Here is a 19,600-nt window from a genome sequence, read left to right on the forward strand (position 1 = left end):
AGTTCTTGTCTAAAGTACTGATTTCAACAGCACAGTGAGAAGACAGTACGAGGCTGTGACAATGACAGCTGTAGTGGAGACTTCAGACCAGAAGAAACACACAGTACTGCGAAATGGAATGATAAATGGATGCACTGCTGCAGGGTTTATTATTATAAAATAAAACAGTACAAAAAAAACAGGACACGGCACTGGCAGCCAAAACAAAGAGACAAACACGTGAGCTGATACTTCAACTATTCTTATTATTGTTCCCTCCGGCTGCAATCCTGTTCTCCACTCACCGAACACACAACCCCGAGTGAGTGAAAACGTGTTGCTTTTATGCAGCTGTACTGAGACTCGATTGCTAATCAGTCATTCAACTGGAGTCGCGGTACAACTGCATGTGAATTAATAAAGTGCAATTCCCCGTGCTCACATATTATTACATTTTACTTGCACGTGAAGTGCTGTGCAATCCTTGTGCCTAAATACAAATATACATTTTAAACACTTGTGTTACACAGACCCGTTTATATCCCAATGACTATACACCAACATTAACACACAACACCCAACACAAAATACACACAGGGGCGGAGACTTTGCCACAGAGGCATGCTAGTGTCATCAGGAATAATAAAATGAACAAGGCTTACTATTGCAGCTGTTCGTACTGCAACAGGACGTTCGTGGGTTAACTGCAGCTACACAAGCTGCCTTGCAGCCTTTTTCAACAGTGATGATACCTCCTAAGAGAGGAATACAAAAGTAAATTCAAAGCTGTTCATCATTGATCCAATAACCACAAACTGAATATGCTTTGTCCATTGTTCAACATGGGACTACAATTCAAATAAAATAATGTATGGCAATATAACACTATGCATTACTTTTCTTACATGATACACAGTTTTAAGCCTCCGTTTTATTTTTCTTAACAGCACTGTAATTGTATTTCTTCATTATCTTGTTTCTTAACACACATTTTTGGGCAGTTTTCATCCACCTGATGTGAGAACAAAATTATTATTCTTTAGTATTTTTTTTACTTGTCAAATGGTGACAATTTTTACCCCCGTTTAGTGTACCCAATTATTATCTGTATCTTCAGCTCCGGCGACTTGGTGAACGGAGACTGGAGCACACGCCCCCCTAAATGTGCTCCTGCCAAACCGTCATTTTTCGCTCTGCGGATCCACAGCGAGACCGCCAGACCTGTAGCACCGGAGGGCAACACAGATCTGGAGGCTGTACTGCAGAGCCACAGATGCCCTGTTGGCCACAGGGGGTCGCTGATGTGCGGTGAGCCTAAGCCCTCTCTACCCGGGCAGCGCTCGGCCAATTGTGCGCTGCCCCCTAGGAACTCCCGATCGCGATCGGCTGTGAAGTCCATAGCGTGGACTCGAAACTGCGATCCCCAGACTATGGGCACATCCTGTACTCCACGTGGAGCGCTTTTACTGGAATGGCTACTCGGGAGCTCAGAGATAAGAGAGACACAGCCTTAGAAATCAGAGAGAGTTATGAAGCTGGAGAAGGAGAGTGCATCTGTGATTGTAAGAGAGAGAGAGAGAGAGAGATAGAGAATGGGTGTAAACTGGAGGAGTGAGTCTGTGTGATTGTGAGAGAGAGAGCGCAAGTAACGGTGTAAGCTGGAGAAGGAAAGTAAGCCTGCACTGATCAGATCTTACCTGAGCCTGTATAAGTGCTGAAACATGTTTCATTGGCTGCGCACTCTTTAGTGGCTGTACAAGTTGTTTCATTAGCAGTACCAGCAGGACACACAAGGCAAATCAGGGATTGCACTGTGAGGAAAGCATAAGGGGACACAATCATTAATCACAAAAAAAAAGCATAATCCCACATCTGGCGCAGTTTTTTGTTTTTCGTTTTCATCAATTTGCCCAGTAATTGAGTCATTTTCTTCTGCTTTATCATAGATAAACATTTAACCATAGTTTATCTTTTTATTGTAAACGCTTTATCATACCTCACTTGGCTTTCCAATGCAAATAGTGTATCTGGAATGTCAAAACAGCCTTAACTTAATAGACTCTAAAACATTCCAAAGTTACATGCATAATAAACTGGAATGACCACAATGTTCTATAACCATGTTCCATTCACCCTTCAAAACAAATACATCACAACGGTTAGGCGTTTTTGCTCAACTGTAAAAGCCCTACAGTGTGGACTGGTTTTTCTGGTTATGTCAAGCACATCCTTCTTTATGTTATGTTTTAATATTTGCTTTAGTCAAGTACGCTGTCAAGCAGGTTTATAAACCTCTCTGCACAGAAGTAGAAAAAAATCACCGCCCTGCCTATTAACAAGCTCGTCATTTTCTTTACAATCCGATTTTATGCCTTTTAATTCAATCTTTTGATTTTTAATACAACTCTCGTGGGATGCCAAGATCACTTAGACTGGCACAGCCAGGGGGGGGTGTAGGGGGGGGGGGTATCCTGGGGTACCCCCCTAGGACGGAACCCCCAAGTTGGCGAGAGGGGGGGGGGGGGTTGATGACAAATAGTTTTTCAGATGCATTGCATAATCATCAATACAAGTTTTCGCATTGTGGGGTTTGTCCCAGACTACTGAACATATAGAATGGTTGAGCATGAACAGGGACCTATAGTTCACAAGCAGTGTTTTGTACGGTTTGGGTTTGAGTTAGAATCATTCATGTGTTTATCAAGCTTCTCTGCCAAGCACGATGACATTCATTAAGAAGATAAATGTGGAGATCCTGGGATAAATGTCTCAAGATGTCATCTTTTAAAACAGAATTGCAATGTTAAATTCTTAAGGTTATTATTTGCAATTTTATATTTTTCTTTTTATCATTTTTATAATATACTACATATAGAAATATAATTGAAAGATTGACTCATTGGTTTTAATTTTCTAAACCCAATTTAAACTGAAACTAAATTGCAAACTATGTATTTCTTATTTATTTTACCAGCAAGGTTTTTATTTGTCATTCATATAAAATAATCCATCAATGGATTTCCTAAACTTTACCCTTCTTTTTTTAACGTTAACCCTTGTGTGTAATTCGGGGGATGGTAGCCAGGGCTCCACCTCCTCCTATCAGAGAATCTAGACTCCCTATTTAAACCCCTCACAGCCTATGCTCTCTATCTTTCGATGGCTTTTTCCTCCTCTGTTCTTCATATGCCACGTGACTCTGTGTCAGTCCCCTCAGGGGGGATAATGAGTCTCACTTCCCCGGTCTGGAGTCTGTAACATGCAGATTCTTCAAATGGTCAGAGGGGACCACTGGCCAAGTTGTTCTTTTACAGCTCATGTGCTGTATCTTGCCTGAAGGTGAGAAGGCTCTTTCTCTATCCTCCTGGGACATGGCCCTCTTAAATCTGTGCTCTTGTCCCCTAACTAACAGTGTTGTATTTTTTCAGACTTTATTCTCTTTTTTTTCAAGGTTCCGAAACCGTTCCATTTACTGAGGGAAATCCAGCTGCGGGGCAACGCCTATTAACAGCTCTCGACAGTCCGAGTTTCTGTCATTTCAGGGGCCCAGTAGATCAACACATCTAGCCTTAAGCCCTTCAAGAAAGCTCCACCGGGCTGGTCCTTTTCTCTCCCCTTCAGCATCTCTCCCGTACTCATTCCTAAACACTTTTATCCCCGAAGCCACACCTCAACCTCTATGCACCTGAAGTCATGCCTCTACTCAACCCTTATGCAGCCCTGGCTTCCGTCCTGTGAATTTAATTTTGAAAATTTGTAAAACCAACAGATAACCATTACTGCATCAAAACTGTGCAACATAATGAATGTGTCAAACAAATATGTTGTTTTAAATATATACCAAAAATAAACTGAGGTGGGTCTTAATCCCGCCTTTCTAAATCAAAACCCATCTTAATCATATATCTCTACCTTTAATAAGGTGGTCAAGAATTAGCCAAGGCTGTGGAAAAAACAGCAGTTTACATTTAAAAGGTTGGCAGTGTTAAGATCAGACCCTGTTCAGACAGTCTGGTCATTATCTGGATGAGTTAGAAAGAACCTAGTAATGTAATACAAAGCAATACATGAAAGGTAGATTTTACCTTTTCAAAAATATGGAGAAGCTTAAACTTTGGAATAAAGAACACTGTCAATGACTTCAGTTGAAGACAATAAAAACTACATTTATTGTTGACAAATAAATGTCTAAACCATACAGATCAGAAACCTAGAAATATCCTTGAATCTCCTTTCTGGTGATTAATTTCCATTTGTCCACCACCCCATCTCCATCCCGATAGCTTCTCTATACATATTTTTATCTTGTATTTCTAATCAGTGTTTTTTTTAATACAGATTTTAAGGTTTGTAGTTAAAAATACTGTGTAGACACTATCTAGCTAAGCTATGAAATATAGATTGCAAATAAGATGCATTCCGAGTGAATTACATCTGAAATCAAATCAAATACATCAAACAAGTCTCCAGCTATCTTTACTAGCTTTTTTTTAGTAAATCAACCTGTACAGAAAATATTATTGCAGTGGTGAAGAAACAACAAACAGCAAATTCAAAAGCAATCGTATACAACGTATCTTTACAATACAATGTATCTTTGTTACCCTGTGCTGCGCAGAGGAGAACAACCAGAATGCTCAAAACAACCTTCATGGTGTGTTCTGTAGAGAAATATCCAGGCGCAATGGATGGAGAGAGAGAGAACAGTTGACTTTATATAGATGTAACAGGTGTCTCGTTGTCCTGAAGAATTCTTCTGCAGAACAGGTTTTTTAATTATAGAGACCAAGCCTTAGTGAGCAGAGAATATATCAAATAAATGCATAAAATAAAGAAAACAGGTAACTTTTGAGTTAAGCTGGAAGAAAGCAAGTAAATATAGACTCGTGGGCAATCAGGATTTGCAAATGTCAGAATTACAAGAGCCAATGAAATCGCGTGATTTGTAATTAGTTCTCGTAATTTGCATATCCTGCTATTTTGTCATAACATAACCCAGAATTGATAAATATTACTTTATATCTTCAACACTAATATAATATATATATATATATATATATATATATACATGTACCATATTTTGGAACCTTGGACACATTTGTCAGTCTGCATATAACTGTTTGAAGCGAGAGTTTCTTTGGGTGTATTATTAAAACACGTCAATCCCATACACCATTGTCACGCATTCTGTCTTTTCGATATATTAAACCACAGTTAGGAGTGTGTGAACAGTGCTTAAGACAGAAAAGCTATATAATTCCTGTAAGTAACTAGGTGTGCCAATCCCTTCAAGGATCAAGACTATACTGCTCAGGGAGCCTGTGCAAGAGACCAAAACAGAATTAGCATGTTCACTCTTTTCTGGTTTTAGTCAGAGTGCTAGTTCTGAATGAGCTGTAAGCGAGACGGCACATGTTTTGGGATACCAAAAGCACATTGCAATAAAGAAAAATGCATTACAATAAGCAGGCCTAGGAGGGGAAGGGAACACATGTTCAGACCCTGAGAAACTCTCATAGGCCTCTCGGGGGGGGGGGGGGGGGTTTCGATTGAACACAGAGATTAGATTGCTTTGTATGATTAGCTACAAGCTACAATTCTGAACTCTCCCAACCCACCCTTTCAAGATGTTTCCTGTCCTGCTGAACCTCACAGGGAATTAGATTCCCTCATTTCCCACACAGAGGACAGGTTTCCAGGTGGGTTTCTACCAGGTGGTTGGCTTTCCCAGTGTGATGGGTGCTATCGCTTGTACAGTCGGCACTGCTTTATTGGGACACCTCAAGAGAGGAAAAATATCTCGAAAGAGCAGCTGTAGAGACGACCCGAGTCACACTTTTTGATTTCTTAATGAAAAGAAAAATAGTGAAATCACATTCCGATTAAATGTAAATACATCATTTAAAACTAGTCATTTTTTTTTTATTCCTAAACAAAATTAATCAGTTTTTTATTTTTACATGAAATGAAAAAGAGTGAAATCACATCTTATCCTGAGGCACCTGCGATATTGACACTTTATTTGCAAAAAGCAGCCTGAGAAACGTTGAGTTACTTACCGTAACCCTGGTTCCCTGAAAGAGAAGATCACCACCAACAGCATAATGCATGGGATATGCATGCCCATTGGGTAGGTATCACTCAGCCCCCTGCATCAGAGCTGCTGATAGGCCCTTTCCTAGAAGGGCTTAAAACCGTCATCCTGAGGAAGCCATTTCTCTTTTTGAATCAAACCCGTGAGGCTGACCAAGGCGACCTAGTGGTTGGGGGTCGTCTTCTGTTTCAGGGAGTCACGGTTACTGAAAGTAACTTAAGATTCCCTTTCAATTCGAAGATGACCGCCAATGACATCATGTATGGAATAATGTATACCAGAGTCGCCCCGAGGGAGAAGGAACGGCAGCATATGAGGGACGCATCAGAACCACATAACCCCTGGCTTACACCCTCGAAGACCCTCGTGCCTAATGAAGGCAGGGCAGGATCTACAACATTAAGGCAGTAAAACCTGGAGAAAGTATGTGATGCAGCCCAGCTAGCCACAGTACAAATATCAGCTTAGCGAGTCCCCTCTGAAGAGGGCCCAAGATGTAGCCAACCCTCTAGTGGAGTGTGCGGCTACTCTCCCAGGAGGGGACAAGCCAGCACCATCATACGCAGTTGAGACTGTGTCCACAATCCAGTGTGACAGATGCTGCTTTGAGAGGGGCTGTCCTAGGGTCCGTGTCCCTTGACAGACAAAGAGCTGATCAGATTGACGCAGAGCTCTTGTCATATCCACGTAGCATCTCAATGCCGGTATGTATAAGTATATCTCTGGTCCTTCTAATGTTAATATGCTAAATCCACATATTTTATGGAACTGTATTAGGGACCTGCAGTTCCCACCAGACCTGATATCATGCATCAATCATGGGTTAATTCACACATGAAACGGCGATGCGCTTGCACGTTTGGGAGAATTAAGAGATGGATAGGATAAATCTCATTTACTCGTGTAAATGACGAAACACATGGGAAAATCCACTCCCAGTTTCGCATGGAAACCCGCATTTCACGTGTAAATGTTAATGAGCGTGTTCATCCTTAACTATAAACACTGCAAGGGAGCAGGTCAGCTGTTACTGTGGATTACAAGACAGCAGAAAGCAGTGGCTGATGGTTGCTTTTATGGTTAGCAGTGGTGCAGTTCACCTTAATGATAATGCGGGCGGCTTTGTTTTTATTATTGTGTTTTACTGTGTTTGTACTGTTGTATACCTCTTGTGGGTTTACAGTTCTTTATAAAACCACTTACCATGAACAGCATTATTATTATGCCCTTGTTATAGAATTAAAGCAGCTGTTTGAGAATACCCTTGCTGTAAACACGAAGAGCAAGTGATCTGCTTAAGTGTAACTGAATTAATTCCCGTCCTTATTTTTGATCCCAGCTGTCCAAAGGCAATGTGTGTCTGCCCTCCATGTCAGTAAATATAGCTGGTGAACTGGATCACATGAGCCAGCTCGATCGCCCAAAACAGTGCAACAAGTTGTTGATGCCTTCTCAAAACTGACCAAAAAAAATTGCAGATGAATGTATTGACTGTGTTTTATTTGTTTGCATGATTAATATTTAACACAACAGTAAATCCAGCACAACGTAAAAAAGAAAGGAGAGAATGTCTGACAGCACGGGCCTCCTCAGATCGTTGCTGTCCAATTGAAACTGACGGCAGGGCAACCTTCACAGTTGCTGAGTCAGTTTATAATTGGTCTTGTTTGTGCAAGCCGGAATTTGCATAAAAAACTTGCATCTCCAGTCAAGCCCCACCCCCTGTTCGCTGTATTTTTCACATACGTCTTTATAGACCTGCATACTTATAAATCCTCTCCTGATCTCTCGTTTTATCTCCTCAAGGGGAGTGAATACTTCCTATAGGCACTGTATATCTTGCCCCTTGCCAGCACACTGCTAGGGGGATCTACTGTTATGTAAAAGCATAGAATCCAGTCTTTTTAAAAATGTTCCCAGTGTTTCACCTGGTAGACTATTCCATTCATTTCTAACTCTGTGTAAAACAGTGCTTTCTACCTTCTGCTCTAAAGTTAACTTAATTTAACTTAAACTTACTTTTACTCAGCTTGAATTGAACTCTCTTGTTCTCTCTGTGCTAAATGTGAAGCAGTGTCTTGGGTTAACTTTCTCTATACCATTTATGATTTTAAGTTTATATTTCCAAACAGGTTACTTTAATTGGCCTGATTCAACTTACACAGCGGCCGAGAAAAACTGCCTCTTTTTCAATCCACTTAATTCACACAGCAAGGGCAACAAAATAATTTAGACCTTCGCATGAATCACAGAATCCTTGTGTTAGTGAATGTTGCCTCTTTTGCCCGAGGACTACTAGAAACTAGAAACCAGTTCTGCAGAATCAGCATTCCTGTGCAGCTAACGACAAAGTTTACAGAGCTGGGCGTTCACGCTTGAAGTAGAAAAAAGAGATTGCACAAGAGAGCAGATAAAGGCTATAATTCCTATCTGTCCTCGTGTTGTTAAAATCACAGTCAAAAGTACGTGGAAATCAGACGGGGCACCAGAGAGGCAGGATTCAGACAATAGAAGAAAGATGTGCTTGAAGGCTCAAGTTGTCATCTCAAGCTTTAAATATAAGGGAGCCCCAATTTCTACCGACACAGATACTCCCACTCAAGTCGCAATCACTGTAACTGTGATGGAGCAGTTGGTCAGTGCTGGTACTGTACATTGTAACCCTCAGCTTAGTGCTTAAACAGCCTTCTCTCAAGCCTGCCGTACTGCCAATCACCCTGCAACCCTTCATACAGGTCCACCTGCCTTGCCGAGATTATCTGACTCATTGTTAAATTGGCAAACCAATCACCCCCCTCCCATGTTCCTCATTCAAGCCGCACTCATTCTGCATTGAGCATAAATCATGTGTGAAACTGTAAATGATTACAAGATCAAAAACATCAACGTCAATAAACAACTATATTAACTGACAGAGATAATCTTTTTATTAAAGTAAAAAGAATAGCCAAAGGGACTCTTGTGTTTTTATGTTTTCTTCCTTAAAACAAATTCCACAAGCTGCTATCTCTGTTACTAAAATGCAGCTGCAGCTAATATCAGAGTGGAAATCTGCACATCCCAAACCACGCATGCACACAGGCGGATGATAACTTTGAAATGATAGTCAGACTGTAGCTTTTGAGTTGCTGAACAAAAATGAAAGACATATTTGCAGTGGATTAGAGATTTCATATATAACACTGTTAAAAAAAATAAATTCAAGATTATTATTTTCATTTTTCGGAGTCATGCTGCATATCCCCTATTACGCTCTGAAGCACCCCCAAGGAACTCCCTTGTGCCACTGTCACTTATCTTTCATCAGCACTGAAATTACAAAAAGCTCACAATAAGAACTGGAAGTGCAGTTGATAAAACAGGGTCGCTGGGAGTTTAGCGTACAAGCAAATCTGTGATTTCCAGCAAATGCCTCTTCCAGGAACTCTCAAAGAGGAAAAACTGGTTTCATAAACAATGATCATCACTAACCAGCCTTTCGACTAATCTGTCAGCTAATTTATTGGCAAGGGTACACTGAAAGATGTGTGTGTGTGTGTGTGATATATATATGTCTTGTCTTGTCTATATTGAACAATCAATTTCCAAACTTTATTACAGAATTCCTGATTCGGCTCATGTTAAATCTCCAGATTTTGGCCCTAAGGCTGTCTAAATCAATTTCTAAGTAAATCTTTTCATTTTTTAATATTTCATGCATGAAAGGGTTAAGAGCTAATCAACATATCTCAGGACTTCAATGAAGTTCAGGACTACAATCCCACAATTCACAGCTGAGATGGTGCATTGCTATGGAAACAAGCAAACTGAAAATGAGGCAGTGAAATCTAAAATATTTTTTATATCAAATGGATATATATGCAAGACAAATAAGATTACTTTTTTTTTTTTTAATCACACAGATTGGGGCTCAACAATGCAAAACCTCCAGATTACTATGTAAAGCTGGAATATGTGCAGTGTTGTAAAACCAGATTCTTCACAATCTAGGTTATTTGGTGATCTTGTAGCGCTATGTCTCCTGGCTCGTAGTTCAATCTTTCCATTTGATAAAGTAAGTGTTTCCCAGGCTGTCTCCACAAGCCAGAACTGCAGACAGGCCTGGTCTGACCTCCATGCACGAGACAGGACCCTGGCACTGGAACAGACCCACCTGGAACACAGACAGACAAGCAGGTCAGAAACGCAACACAAACCGAGCAAGACCACTGAACAGAACCCGCTGCAACAAACCTGTTTAAAATGGGTTCACTAAAAAAGCTGCCGTGCCCTCATCTATACAAGCGAGTACCAAGCAAAGGTAATGACCCCCACATGGAGTGATTTAACCCTTTCATGCTTGGCGACCTCATGTGGGGACAGATACAAAAAAAAACCTCCCCTACTCTTTAATACCTAGTACCTTTGCCACAAATACTCACCTGCTTCTTTGTGAGACGATCCCACAGCTTCACACTGCAATCACAAGAGCCTGTAATAATGATCTCATCTGTTATTTTCAAAGCACTGATCTTGTCCCTGTGAACCTGTCAAACCATAACAGAGAATGAGTCACTCCTAAACATACCGTGCAACCCACCCATGCTCTTTCTCTTCTCCACTCCCTCTCTCAGAGCCTACACCTTTTCACCTTAGAAAACAACCAAAGAATAGATCATTCAAACAGTTGTAGCAACACATGGGAACATGCAACACAATCAAACAGTCCTTATGTACTGATGAGTTCTGCACAGTAGGGGAGAACAGTGTGCTGACAAGAGAAGAACCTTGATGGGCCGAATGGCTTTTTCTCATCACCAAACTGGAATGTTTTTCTGTTCAATCATTACCATTAAAACAACTGATGGAAGCTTTGATCTGACGCTAAAGCCAGAGGCTAGGTTAATATTGCGAGGAACCCATAGGCAGCGTGGCTTTATCTGTAGAAAGTGGTCTTGTACCTGCTTCTTGTTCCATGAGTGAATGGCTTGAGGATCGTTGAACCACAAGCGCCCCTTTGAATCGCCACAAATCACCAAGTCTTTACAGGGAGAAAGAGAGTTTAGTCACGCCATGGGACCCTTGTCAAGTGAGCTATAACACAGCACGTCCACATTACTTCTTACAAACCAGAGAAATAATGAAAACGGAGAAACATACAGGGAAATGTAAGATCTTTACTATTTACTGTCTATATGGCTTAGCAGTGAATTAACCATTGTTGAAATACTGAGGGAGCACTGTAATAGGAACAAGACAATGGTGCATGCAGTTCCACCAAGGGGAGCAGGCAGAGCCATACCCTCGTCTAAAGAGACAGCAGTAATCCAGGAGTCCAGGTCTTGACACAGACTGCCCATCAGCTGCTGCTTCCTGATATTAGAGCTTTGGAAGGGCTAGAAGCCAAAAACAAGGTCAGAAAGCAATTCAGTGATTTCAAAAACTAAAGGAGGAAGTCCTCTTTCTGAATGGGGGATGCCTGGGTCAGCATCAATACGCTAATCTCTGCATGCTGTATAGCACACAGACCAGTACATGGGCTTGGCGCACTTGTAATGCCCATTTCTGTATCACATACAATACAATGTTTAGCCACCCCCCTCTCTCTCTCCCTCTCTCTCTCTCTCTCTCTCTCTCTCTCTCTCTCTCTCTCTCTCTCTCTCTCTCTCTCTCTCTCTCTCTCTCTATATATATATATATATATATATATATATATATATATATATATATAGATATAGAGTTCTTGTACAAAACACTTTTTTTTCCCAGTCCAGCAGCAAATTAAGTACTAGAATCTAGTTACCTAAATAAAGTCGTTTAGACTGAGCCAGCTTCCTCTATTACACCCAGGAGCTCGAGAGCGGATGTCAGCGAGTTACCGCCCTCTGGAGGACAAAAGCCAGCGCTGCAGGTGTCCCGCTCTGAGCTCGCTGGACGCCCCCCTAACCCACGGGGGCGCCAGAGCCAATGTGGCACTCTCTCGGGAATACCCAGTGAAGACCAGCAACTTCGCACAACCAGGACGCGAGCCTGCGCTCCCCTGACTGCACATCTTGCACACTAGCGTACTTACATTACATAAGTGTATGATGATTACGTCTTTTATTTAAGTTGTTCATCATTTGCACCTTAAATCACCAGTGATTGTATTTTGTCTAAATGCACAGTTTAAGCCAGCAGTTTAAATGTAAGAATTCATTTTTATTAACTTACTTTTTCAGATTCTAGAAGGTAAAGCGATCCTTCTTCGACTGCAATCCGCACGGATGAATCCGTCTTTGGTAAGAAGCCGAGAATGTGACATCCTGACTGCAAGCTGCAAGGGGCACAGAAACAGACTTGGCTAGCATTACTGTCGATCAGTACAACACCTGTAGCATGAAACTCCCTTTGCTGTACAAAGGATTACAAGGGGGGTAATGTGATATCCCAAAACCTGCTGCACAGGGAGTGTGAATCTACAGCTGGTAATGGGTTGAGCCATGCAGTCCCTACTTTTCGAGGGGGTCTTGCTTGTCAGGCAGGCTCAGTATGGTCCCGTCAGCACAGCCTGCAAGCAGCTTGTTTTCGTAAGTCAAGCAGGTCACTGAGGACTTCACTCTGTAGGTGGACAGTCTCTGGACCCTGGGAAACACACACACACACACACACAGTTACTGTTGATGGGAACAGAACAGGTTATTATAATGTACGATTGCAGTACTGGTCAATACTCAGACATGATTTTGAGAATTCTCAGCCAGCCCTGCGTTAAGTGAATGAAAGGGTTTAAAGGATCTTCACAGTGACTCCCTTTAACGTGTTTTAAGTTCACTTTAAAACTGAGTAAAATGCATTCATTGTTCAACACAAAACAAAGTGTTCCCTCGTTTACTTGTCTACACAGCGACTGAGTGGTGACCCTTGCAATCTGACAGTGTGATTTAACAGAGAACCAAAGCTCCGTGCTTGCGATTACTTGTCTTGCATTTCTTTTATCTGTTGGCTATAAAATCAATTGGATTTCACGTTCTGATTTTCACTTGGCTTGTTTCCGTACAGTCCTTGTTTTCCTCAGTCTCTCTCATTGTACCCAGGAGGACACGATGTCTTGAAACAGTTTAAACACTTACTGTGTTTTAGCTTCAGGAAGCAGTCTATCCAGTTTCCAGGTGGAGATGGTGTCGTCATATGAAGCAACAGCAAACTGTGTGTGCGAAATGAAGACCAGCGCAGTGACTGGACTCTTACTCACCTCGGGGGAGAGAAAGGAGGGTCACTCATCAACTCCCTTTTTTACTAACGCTAAGATAAAAAAGCCAGTTTGTAAAACAGAACAATTAAAAACACAGGGGTGGCAATGCCTCTGCCTAATGCTTTCGAGTTACCGTGACAGCACGGTGGGCAGCTTGCAGTGTGTATTACCTGGATCCGCAGGACCACAGAGTTCTGCTGCCAAACACACAGCTCCCCCTGGGCACTGCCTGACAGCAACAGCTCACCGCAGAGAGAGAAGGCCAGGGCTGTGACGCCCCCCTGCTGGAGTGGAGGAGATCTTGCAGCTACAAAACAATGATCAAAACAGGTTATTAAATGAGTCACTTAGCAGATGCTTTTATTCAAAGCGACTTACAGAGACTAGGGGGTAAACTATGCATCACAACAGCTGCTGCAGAGTCATTTACACTAGGACCTCGGTTTTATGTCTCACCCGAAGGACGGAGCACAACGAGGTTAAGTGACTTGCTCAGGGTCACACAGAGCGAGTCAGTGGTGGCCAAGCTGGGAAACCTCCTGGTAACAATGCCTATCGTTAACCACCGGACCACCAAGACAATTAAATTAATGTTTAATTGAGGCTCACAAAAAAAAAAAATCCATGATATTACTTTAAGGATCATTGTATTTCAAATAGATTTGTGCAAAAGCTCAGACCAGTCTCAGCTGTATCTTCAGGAGGACTCCATATTCTCAGGGAATGATCTTCTGACACAGTGAGGAAGAATGGCACTGCTTTCTGATGGGCCGCGGCGCACACTGCCTCACTGTGGCCATTCAGGGTACTGACCTGCTGCACCTGAGTCAAGGAGACTGGATTAGATACTCCACAATAAGAGTTTCCCAAACCGAGGGGCCTCAAATACAAGCGAAGGTTCAAAAGCACTTTCTCACAATCGCGTAGCCTCTGCACAGGTAACTAAGTATTCTTACCACAAGGCGGTGCCAGAGCTTCACGGTTCCATCATCACTCACCGTGGCAACCAGCAGCTCGTCCTGCCTCACCTCTGCAAACACAAAAAGGAAAAGCTCTAACGAACCTCATTCTGAAACCCATTCTCTGCTGTTCCAGTGATCGCCCTCCTCCCCCTTTTCAGACAGGCTCGTTCGCGTCTCAGTGCGGAGAACGGTCAGTAAAGCATTCTCAGGGCAGGTTGAGGAAGAACACAGCACAGTCAAGACAACAAAGACGGCAAAGACAGAGAGGGTCAAAATCCAAACTTATTTGCACAGAGAGTGTGAATCTACAGTGTGGGGGTGTCAAGATGCTGGGTCCCTAATACCTGTGGGAAAGGGACAGTGAACATTTCACTCGCCAACTGAAATGACCAATAAAGTGCAAGACAAGATGTCTTTGACATCAGATATCTTGTCCTCATTTGAAAATACATGTTGACCTGGAACGAATGCTATTGGCCGGGAACATTTTTGTAACTATTTTCTTAGCTACTATCACACCTTTAAAAGAGACTGAAATTAAAATCTGTGCTGGAGCGAAACAGAAGTGACAGTGGGATCGGGCGCTCAGACGCACCCTTCCTGCCGGTGAAGGAGATCATCCCACAGTGGTTTATTCTGCTGGAGTGGGCCGAGATCCGGGTGATTTCAGCTCCAGACAGCTTCCAGACTCGCATCTCTCCGTCCACTCCCGCTGACATCACATACTCCCCCTGCAGGGCAGAGAATACACACCCAGGCTTCAGACTGCACAAAACACAGAGTATAAAAACCAGGCACAGAGGCGACAGACACAGAAACTCCCAATGCCTCCAGATCGTCGGTGTAGCATCTGAGGCTAATCTGATCCATTGCCTATCTCTGTTAATACTAGCAGCACATACTGCAGCTAAACACTAACGCTGCATGCAGAATGTAATGTGGATATTTGGAGCTGATACACGGTTGTCAAAATGATCAGTGTAACAAATATTTTAATAGAGGAATTTCAAGAATTTCAAAAGTGTAATCCAAAAGTGCCGCAGTGTGCACGTTTATTAAAAAACCTCAAGTCATATATATCCTTCAAAACCTCTGGGTGCACCTTTACTGTGCATTTCACAAGTTTTAAATCAGGATTTTCCAATGCTTTGCCATGCTTTCAAATCTGAACCCCACTGTAGATCTATGCCCATTTAATCTTGCAATATAAAACCACAGAAAGTTTTCCATTGGTTATCCTAGATCAGGTTTGTTTGTAAGTGCAATTGGGTGGGTGTTGGAGTGAAGGAGATGGATCTTACAATACTGCAGACAGAGCTCACTGCAGTGCTGTGTCCCAGGAGCTCCCTCACACACTCTCCAGAGCTGGGGTCCCACACCCGGACTCGACAGTCATTGGAGCTGCTCACCTGCAAGCAGACGAGAAAAACCCCAAACTGAATATAACAAAAGCATCTACATCTACACGCGGAAAACACAACTTGTTAGAAGACATGACCCCTGGTGTTCTTGCCTTTTATTTGCTTGAAACGATTTTGATGAAATCTAATTAACAAAAAAAAACAAAAAAAATGTCCTCTTCTTGTGCTGGACAGATCGGTCTTTATCTGAAATATTTCCAGTATTTGAGGCAGCTGGCGTCTTTCACATTTTAAAGAAATTGTACAGCTCTATGCAGTGTGTGTTCAAACATTTATAGGAAGCAAACTAAACCGGCCGCCAGCTTCCTGAATGCAGTGGAACAGGCAGTGCGTCAAGAACGCAAACGCTTGCTGTATTTATTATAAGCGATACAAAATATCCATCCTTTCAGAAACGGTCATTTTCATGGGGTTATTACATGGCAATGGTAAATCCCACCCTTGATAATGACCTGAAACATGCTCAATGAAATTACTTTGAAAAATCTGCACGCCCCTACCGGTTACCCAGTCAGAAAATGCTACTGAAACAAAACTCCAAAATCTCTGCTTAGTCAGAAGCCTTCTCTTCCACTAGCACAGGATGACACCAGGGCTCAGTAATTAAACAAGTTTGAATAACGAAATGAATGAACCTTGTACTCACCAGCAGACCGGAGTTCCAGACACACCCTGTGATCCAGTCCTTGTGGCAGTGCGTGAAGGACCGCGAGAGAGTGGGAGGGCAGCTCTGCACATCCCATAATACCAGACTCTGTTTGGAAACAGGGAGAGTCCTACCTTAATCAACCTTATGTAGCGGGCAGTGTTGTGTAGTACACTGCCCTTACGGATTCTGTCTGCTGTCGGTGAGATAAGATGAGGTTAAAAGCTCTAAAACCATGAATGCAGACGAGCCCGGCTCTAGTCGTTAATGTTTATGATGATTTGCTAGAAGGCTTGCATGCAGAAATACCCTATGCTATTGCTCCTCGTGCTCTCGTAGAAATGTGCAACGTTTTCTATTTACTAGAGCTTGTTTGACCACAGGTGGGTGCATGCCACGACCGGCAAAATCAGCAGGTCAAAATGACACCCAGATTTCAAATTATTTCGATTTAAGAGGAAGACGACAACGTGTATTCAAGACGGCAACCATTTAAAAGTTTGAGCCGTAGACCAACTTACTACAAATGTCAGAAACCAGGGGAACTAGGGTGATCTGTCAAACAGTTTGCAAGACTAGGACTCCATCTCTGAGTTCTGGTGACTTGCGCCCTCACTTCTTCTGATTGATGCGCCAACAGTAAGAAGAAAGTTTAATCAAGTATTCTTATTTTTGTTTTATTTATCTAAGGACGTTTTTTATTTGCCCAAGTGCAATGCACACATGATAAAACATCTACAGAATTAAAATACGTAGTTTGCATCCTTGCAGTGTCCATTAGTTCATTTAAAATCAATAGGTTTCTTTTTGTTTCTCTCACCGTACCGTAAGATATGCACTGACCCCAAAGGAGGTCAATTTTTGCGAATTAGACAGATCCCCACTACTAAGGTAACCCTCACAATCAGGGTGTGTTTTTAATTAGGGGGCTCACCCGATCCTTGCTCCCGCTCAGGAGCTCTCGTCCATCGGAGCTGAAAGAGAGGCAGGTGACCCCTGCAGAGTGACCTCTCAGCACGGCGACCGGAGCGACATCCCTCAAGTGACCATTAAGCTCCTCCACTGACCACAGCGCCACAGAGAAGTCATCTGGGATGAAAAAAACACCGGCTGAAACACTCACCTTAGAAACACTGATGAAGGCGTTAGACAAAACGCCTGTCTGCTTGACTCAGTTTCTTCTAGTTTCATGTCAGTAATAACAATGATGAAGGCACTGGCTGAAACATTAATCTGCTGGATTCAGTTTCTTCTGAAAACTCTTATTTTATGAGTGGTGCCTGAAGGTTTATAGAGAAAGGAACAGTAGATCGTTCCATCATTAGCTACATAGTGAATGACTTCACAAAGACAATAGATTTATAGAAAAATAAATATGTGGTTAACATGACATCAAAAAGACACACACACACACACACACACACACTGAATATTTGAACCATAGTTACCCGACGAGGAAGCCAGCAGTTTCTGGGAGCATGCCAGGGCGAGGATAGCCCCACCGTGGTGTTTGAGAAGGTGCTGGCAGCTCATCCTCCACCCTTCCCCTTCCTCCCTCCTCCACACTCTTAGTAGCCGGTCGTTACTGCCTGACACCAGCACTGTGCCCTGGTGTAGCCAGCTTAGGCACCACACAGACACCTTGGGGTCCTCGCTCTGCCAGCACAGCTCACCTGGAAATGACAAAGATGTGGAGGCAAGTAGCTTCTGAAGTCATTTCATTGATTTATTGCACCTTTTCCAATAATGTTTAATATCATGCATACTAATTCTGAGTTTCTGCTGCTCTAATATTGAACTGGCATAATTTTTCTCTATATCAGAACCAATAAAAGGCACTGTTCAATATCTCCATTTCATCGTGCACATGAAATATGTTTGTATATAACACACTGCAGCTCTGCCTGTTGAAAATACTTAAATTTAGAAAATGTACTTTTTTTTTTTTAAACTCACCCGAGAGGGTGTTGTAGATGCGGATGCCGTTGCTATGGTAGCCGATGGCTACATAGTCTCCTCTGAGCGCCACAGACAGAGCAGGAGAGTGAGAGGGGCCCAGACGCCTGGTCAACTGACCCAGACTGCCAGACCAGAGTCTCACCTGGTAAGAGAAAGAACCGGGGTTACACACAAAATAATGGAGCAGGATACAATACAATACAACACAGTCTACTTATACTGCCAGACCAGTAGTCATGTTATAACTAGGCTTGCTTGTTCGTTTGACCCGAGTTCGCAATGACTTAACTGAACCAAGGATTTTCTTAATTGGTCAACGCTAACATTTTTTCCAGGTCTTTAGTCATTGATTATTTAAAGACACCCAGAAATCCTGCAGGAATGTGGCTCTGCTTAATTAGAGTAAGGTTCACTGTGAACCAGGTTGCAGGGACTTTAATGTTCAATGCCATCATTTTCACTTTATTCTGACCAGCAGCTGACTAAATGTGTCCAGGAAGGAGATATCCAATCACAGCAAATGAAAGGTGTGTCAGTCAAACCTGACCCTGTTCTGCTGCTGACTTCGGATCTCTCCGCCCCACAGTAACAGCTGACGAGACTCCTGAACTAAACCTGTTGGGCAGGAAATGCTCTACAACGGGACTACAATGTACTACAGTATTTTGCAAAGCCCTGAAAAAGAAATGCTGAAAAGAAAGAGTATCTCACCGTGCTGTCACCACCAGTGCTGAGCAGCAGCGCCCCCTTCTGGATGAAGCGCAGTGCCGCGGTGGAGCCCTGGTGTGCACGGAAGCTGTCCAAACACACTGTGGCCGGCACTGACCACAGCCTGACCTCCCCGTCCAGAGAGCCTGAGGCCAGCGAGACTCCGGATGGGGCAAAACAGAGACTGCGGACTGAGGCCGAGTGACCGGAGAGAGTCTGAGGGAGAGAGAGAGAGAGAGAGAGAGAGAGAGAGAGAGAGAGAGAGAGAGAGAGAGAGAGAGAGAGAGAGAGAGAGAGACAGGGTTAGTGTCTAAAAGAGGTATACAGAGAGATAGGGAGGGAGAGAAAGAGAGGGTTAGTGTCTAAAAGAGAGGGAAAGAGATACAGGCTTAGTATCTAAAAGAGAGATAGAAGCTGGTTTTGTCTAACAGGCAGAGGCACAGGGTTAGGAGAGTGAGGGTGAAAGTAGCCAGTATCACGGAACATTTTACCAGGTGAAGTAGTGCCATCTAGGAATTGCTACACACCATCTAGCTACACACACAAAACTAAAAGGTGTGGCAGTTTGTTTTTTCTTGCGTTATTTCTTGTGTTATATTTGTATTAACACATCGTAGG

The 19,600-nt window shown here is 42.7% G+C and overlaps 2 protein-coding genes across 7 annotated transcripts in view; both read right to left on the minus strand.

Annotated features, from left to right (window-relative positions):
* The window catches only part of LOC121307367 (extracellular matrix protein A-like), a 23,413-nt gene extending 18,600 nt beyond the window's left edge, over positions 1 to 4,813 (minus strand). The window contains exons 1-3 of the mRNA XM_041239569.1: positions 4,584 to 4,813; positions 1,677 to 1,790; positions 642 to 734 (exon numbers count right to left, since the gene is read on the minus strand). Of these exons, the coding sequence (XP_041095503.1) occupies positions 642 to 734; positions 1,677 to 1,790; positions 4,584 to 4,632 (256 nt within the window). The 5' untranslated portion in view covers positions 4,633 to 4,813. The remainder of the gene's footprint in view (positions 1 to 641; positions 735 to 1,676; positions 1,791 to 4,583) is intronic.
* A 4,169-nt stretch (positions 4,814 to 8,982) lies between these two features.
* The window catches only part of tep1 (telomerase-associated protein 1), a 34,729-nt gene continuing 24,111 nt past the window's right edge, over positions 8,983 to 19,600 (minus strand). For 4 of the 6 annotated variants that reach the window (XM_041239537.1, XM_041239538.1, XM_041239535.1 and 1 more), the window contains 17 exons: positions 18,986 to 19,198; positions 18,272 to 18,416; positions 17,764 to 17,988; positions 17,250 to 17,404; positions 16,316 to 16,423; positions 15,550 to 15,657; positions 14,844 to 14,979; positions 14,243 to 14,316; positions 13,967 to 14,108; positions 13,457 to 13,593; positions 13,165 to 13,286; positions 12,548 to 12,676; positions 12,266 to 12,368; positions 11,355 to 11,448; positions 11,014 to 11,093; positions 10,495 to 10,599; positions 8,983 to 10,226 (listed from right to left, as the gene is read on the minus strand). In XM_041239537.1, coding sequence (XP_041095471.1) covers positions 10,107 to 10,226; positions 10,495 to 10,599; positions 11,014 to 11,093; positions 11,355 to 11,448; positions 12,266 to 12,368; positions 12,548 to 12,676; positions 13,165 to 13,286; positions 13,457 to 13,593; positions 13,967 to 14,108; positions 14,243 to 14,316; positions 14,844 to 14,979; positions 15,550 to 15,657; positions 16,316 to 16,423; positions 17,250 to 17,404; positions 17,764 to 17,988; positions 18,272 to 18,416; positions 18,986 to 19,198 — 2,196 coding nt within the window. In that variant the 3' untranslated portion in view covers positions 8,983 to 10,106. Of the gene's footprint in view, positions 10,227 to 10,494; positions 10,600 to 10,627; positions 10,704 to 11,013; positions 11,094 to 11,354; positions 11,449 to 12,265; positions 12,369 to 12,547; positions 12,677 to 13,164; positions 13,287 to 13,456; positions 13,594 to 13,966; positions 14,109 to 14,242; positions 14,317 to 14,843; positions 14,980 to 15,549; positions 15,658 to 16,315; positions 16,424 to 17,249; positions 17,405 to 17,763; positions 17,989 to 18,271; positions 18,417 to 18,985; positions 19,199 to 19,600 lie in introns of those variants that run through there. The other 2 variants (XM_041239539.1, XM_041239540.1) reach the window with 2 other exon arrangements.

This window comes from Polyodon spathula, chromosome 55 (genome assembly GCF_017654505.1).
Source record: "Polyodon spathula isolate WHYD16114869_AA chromosome 55, ASM1765450v1, whole genome shotgun sequence".
Lineage (NCBI taxonomy): Eukaryota > Metazoa > Chordata > Actinopteri > Acipenseriformes > Polyodontidae > Polyodon > Polyodon spathula.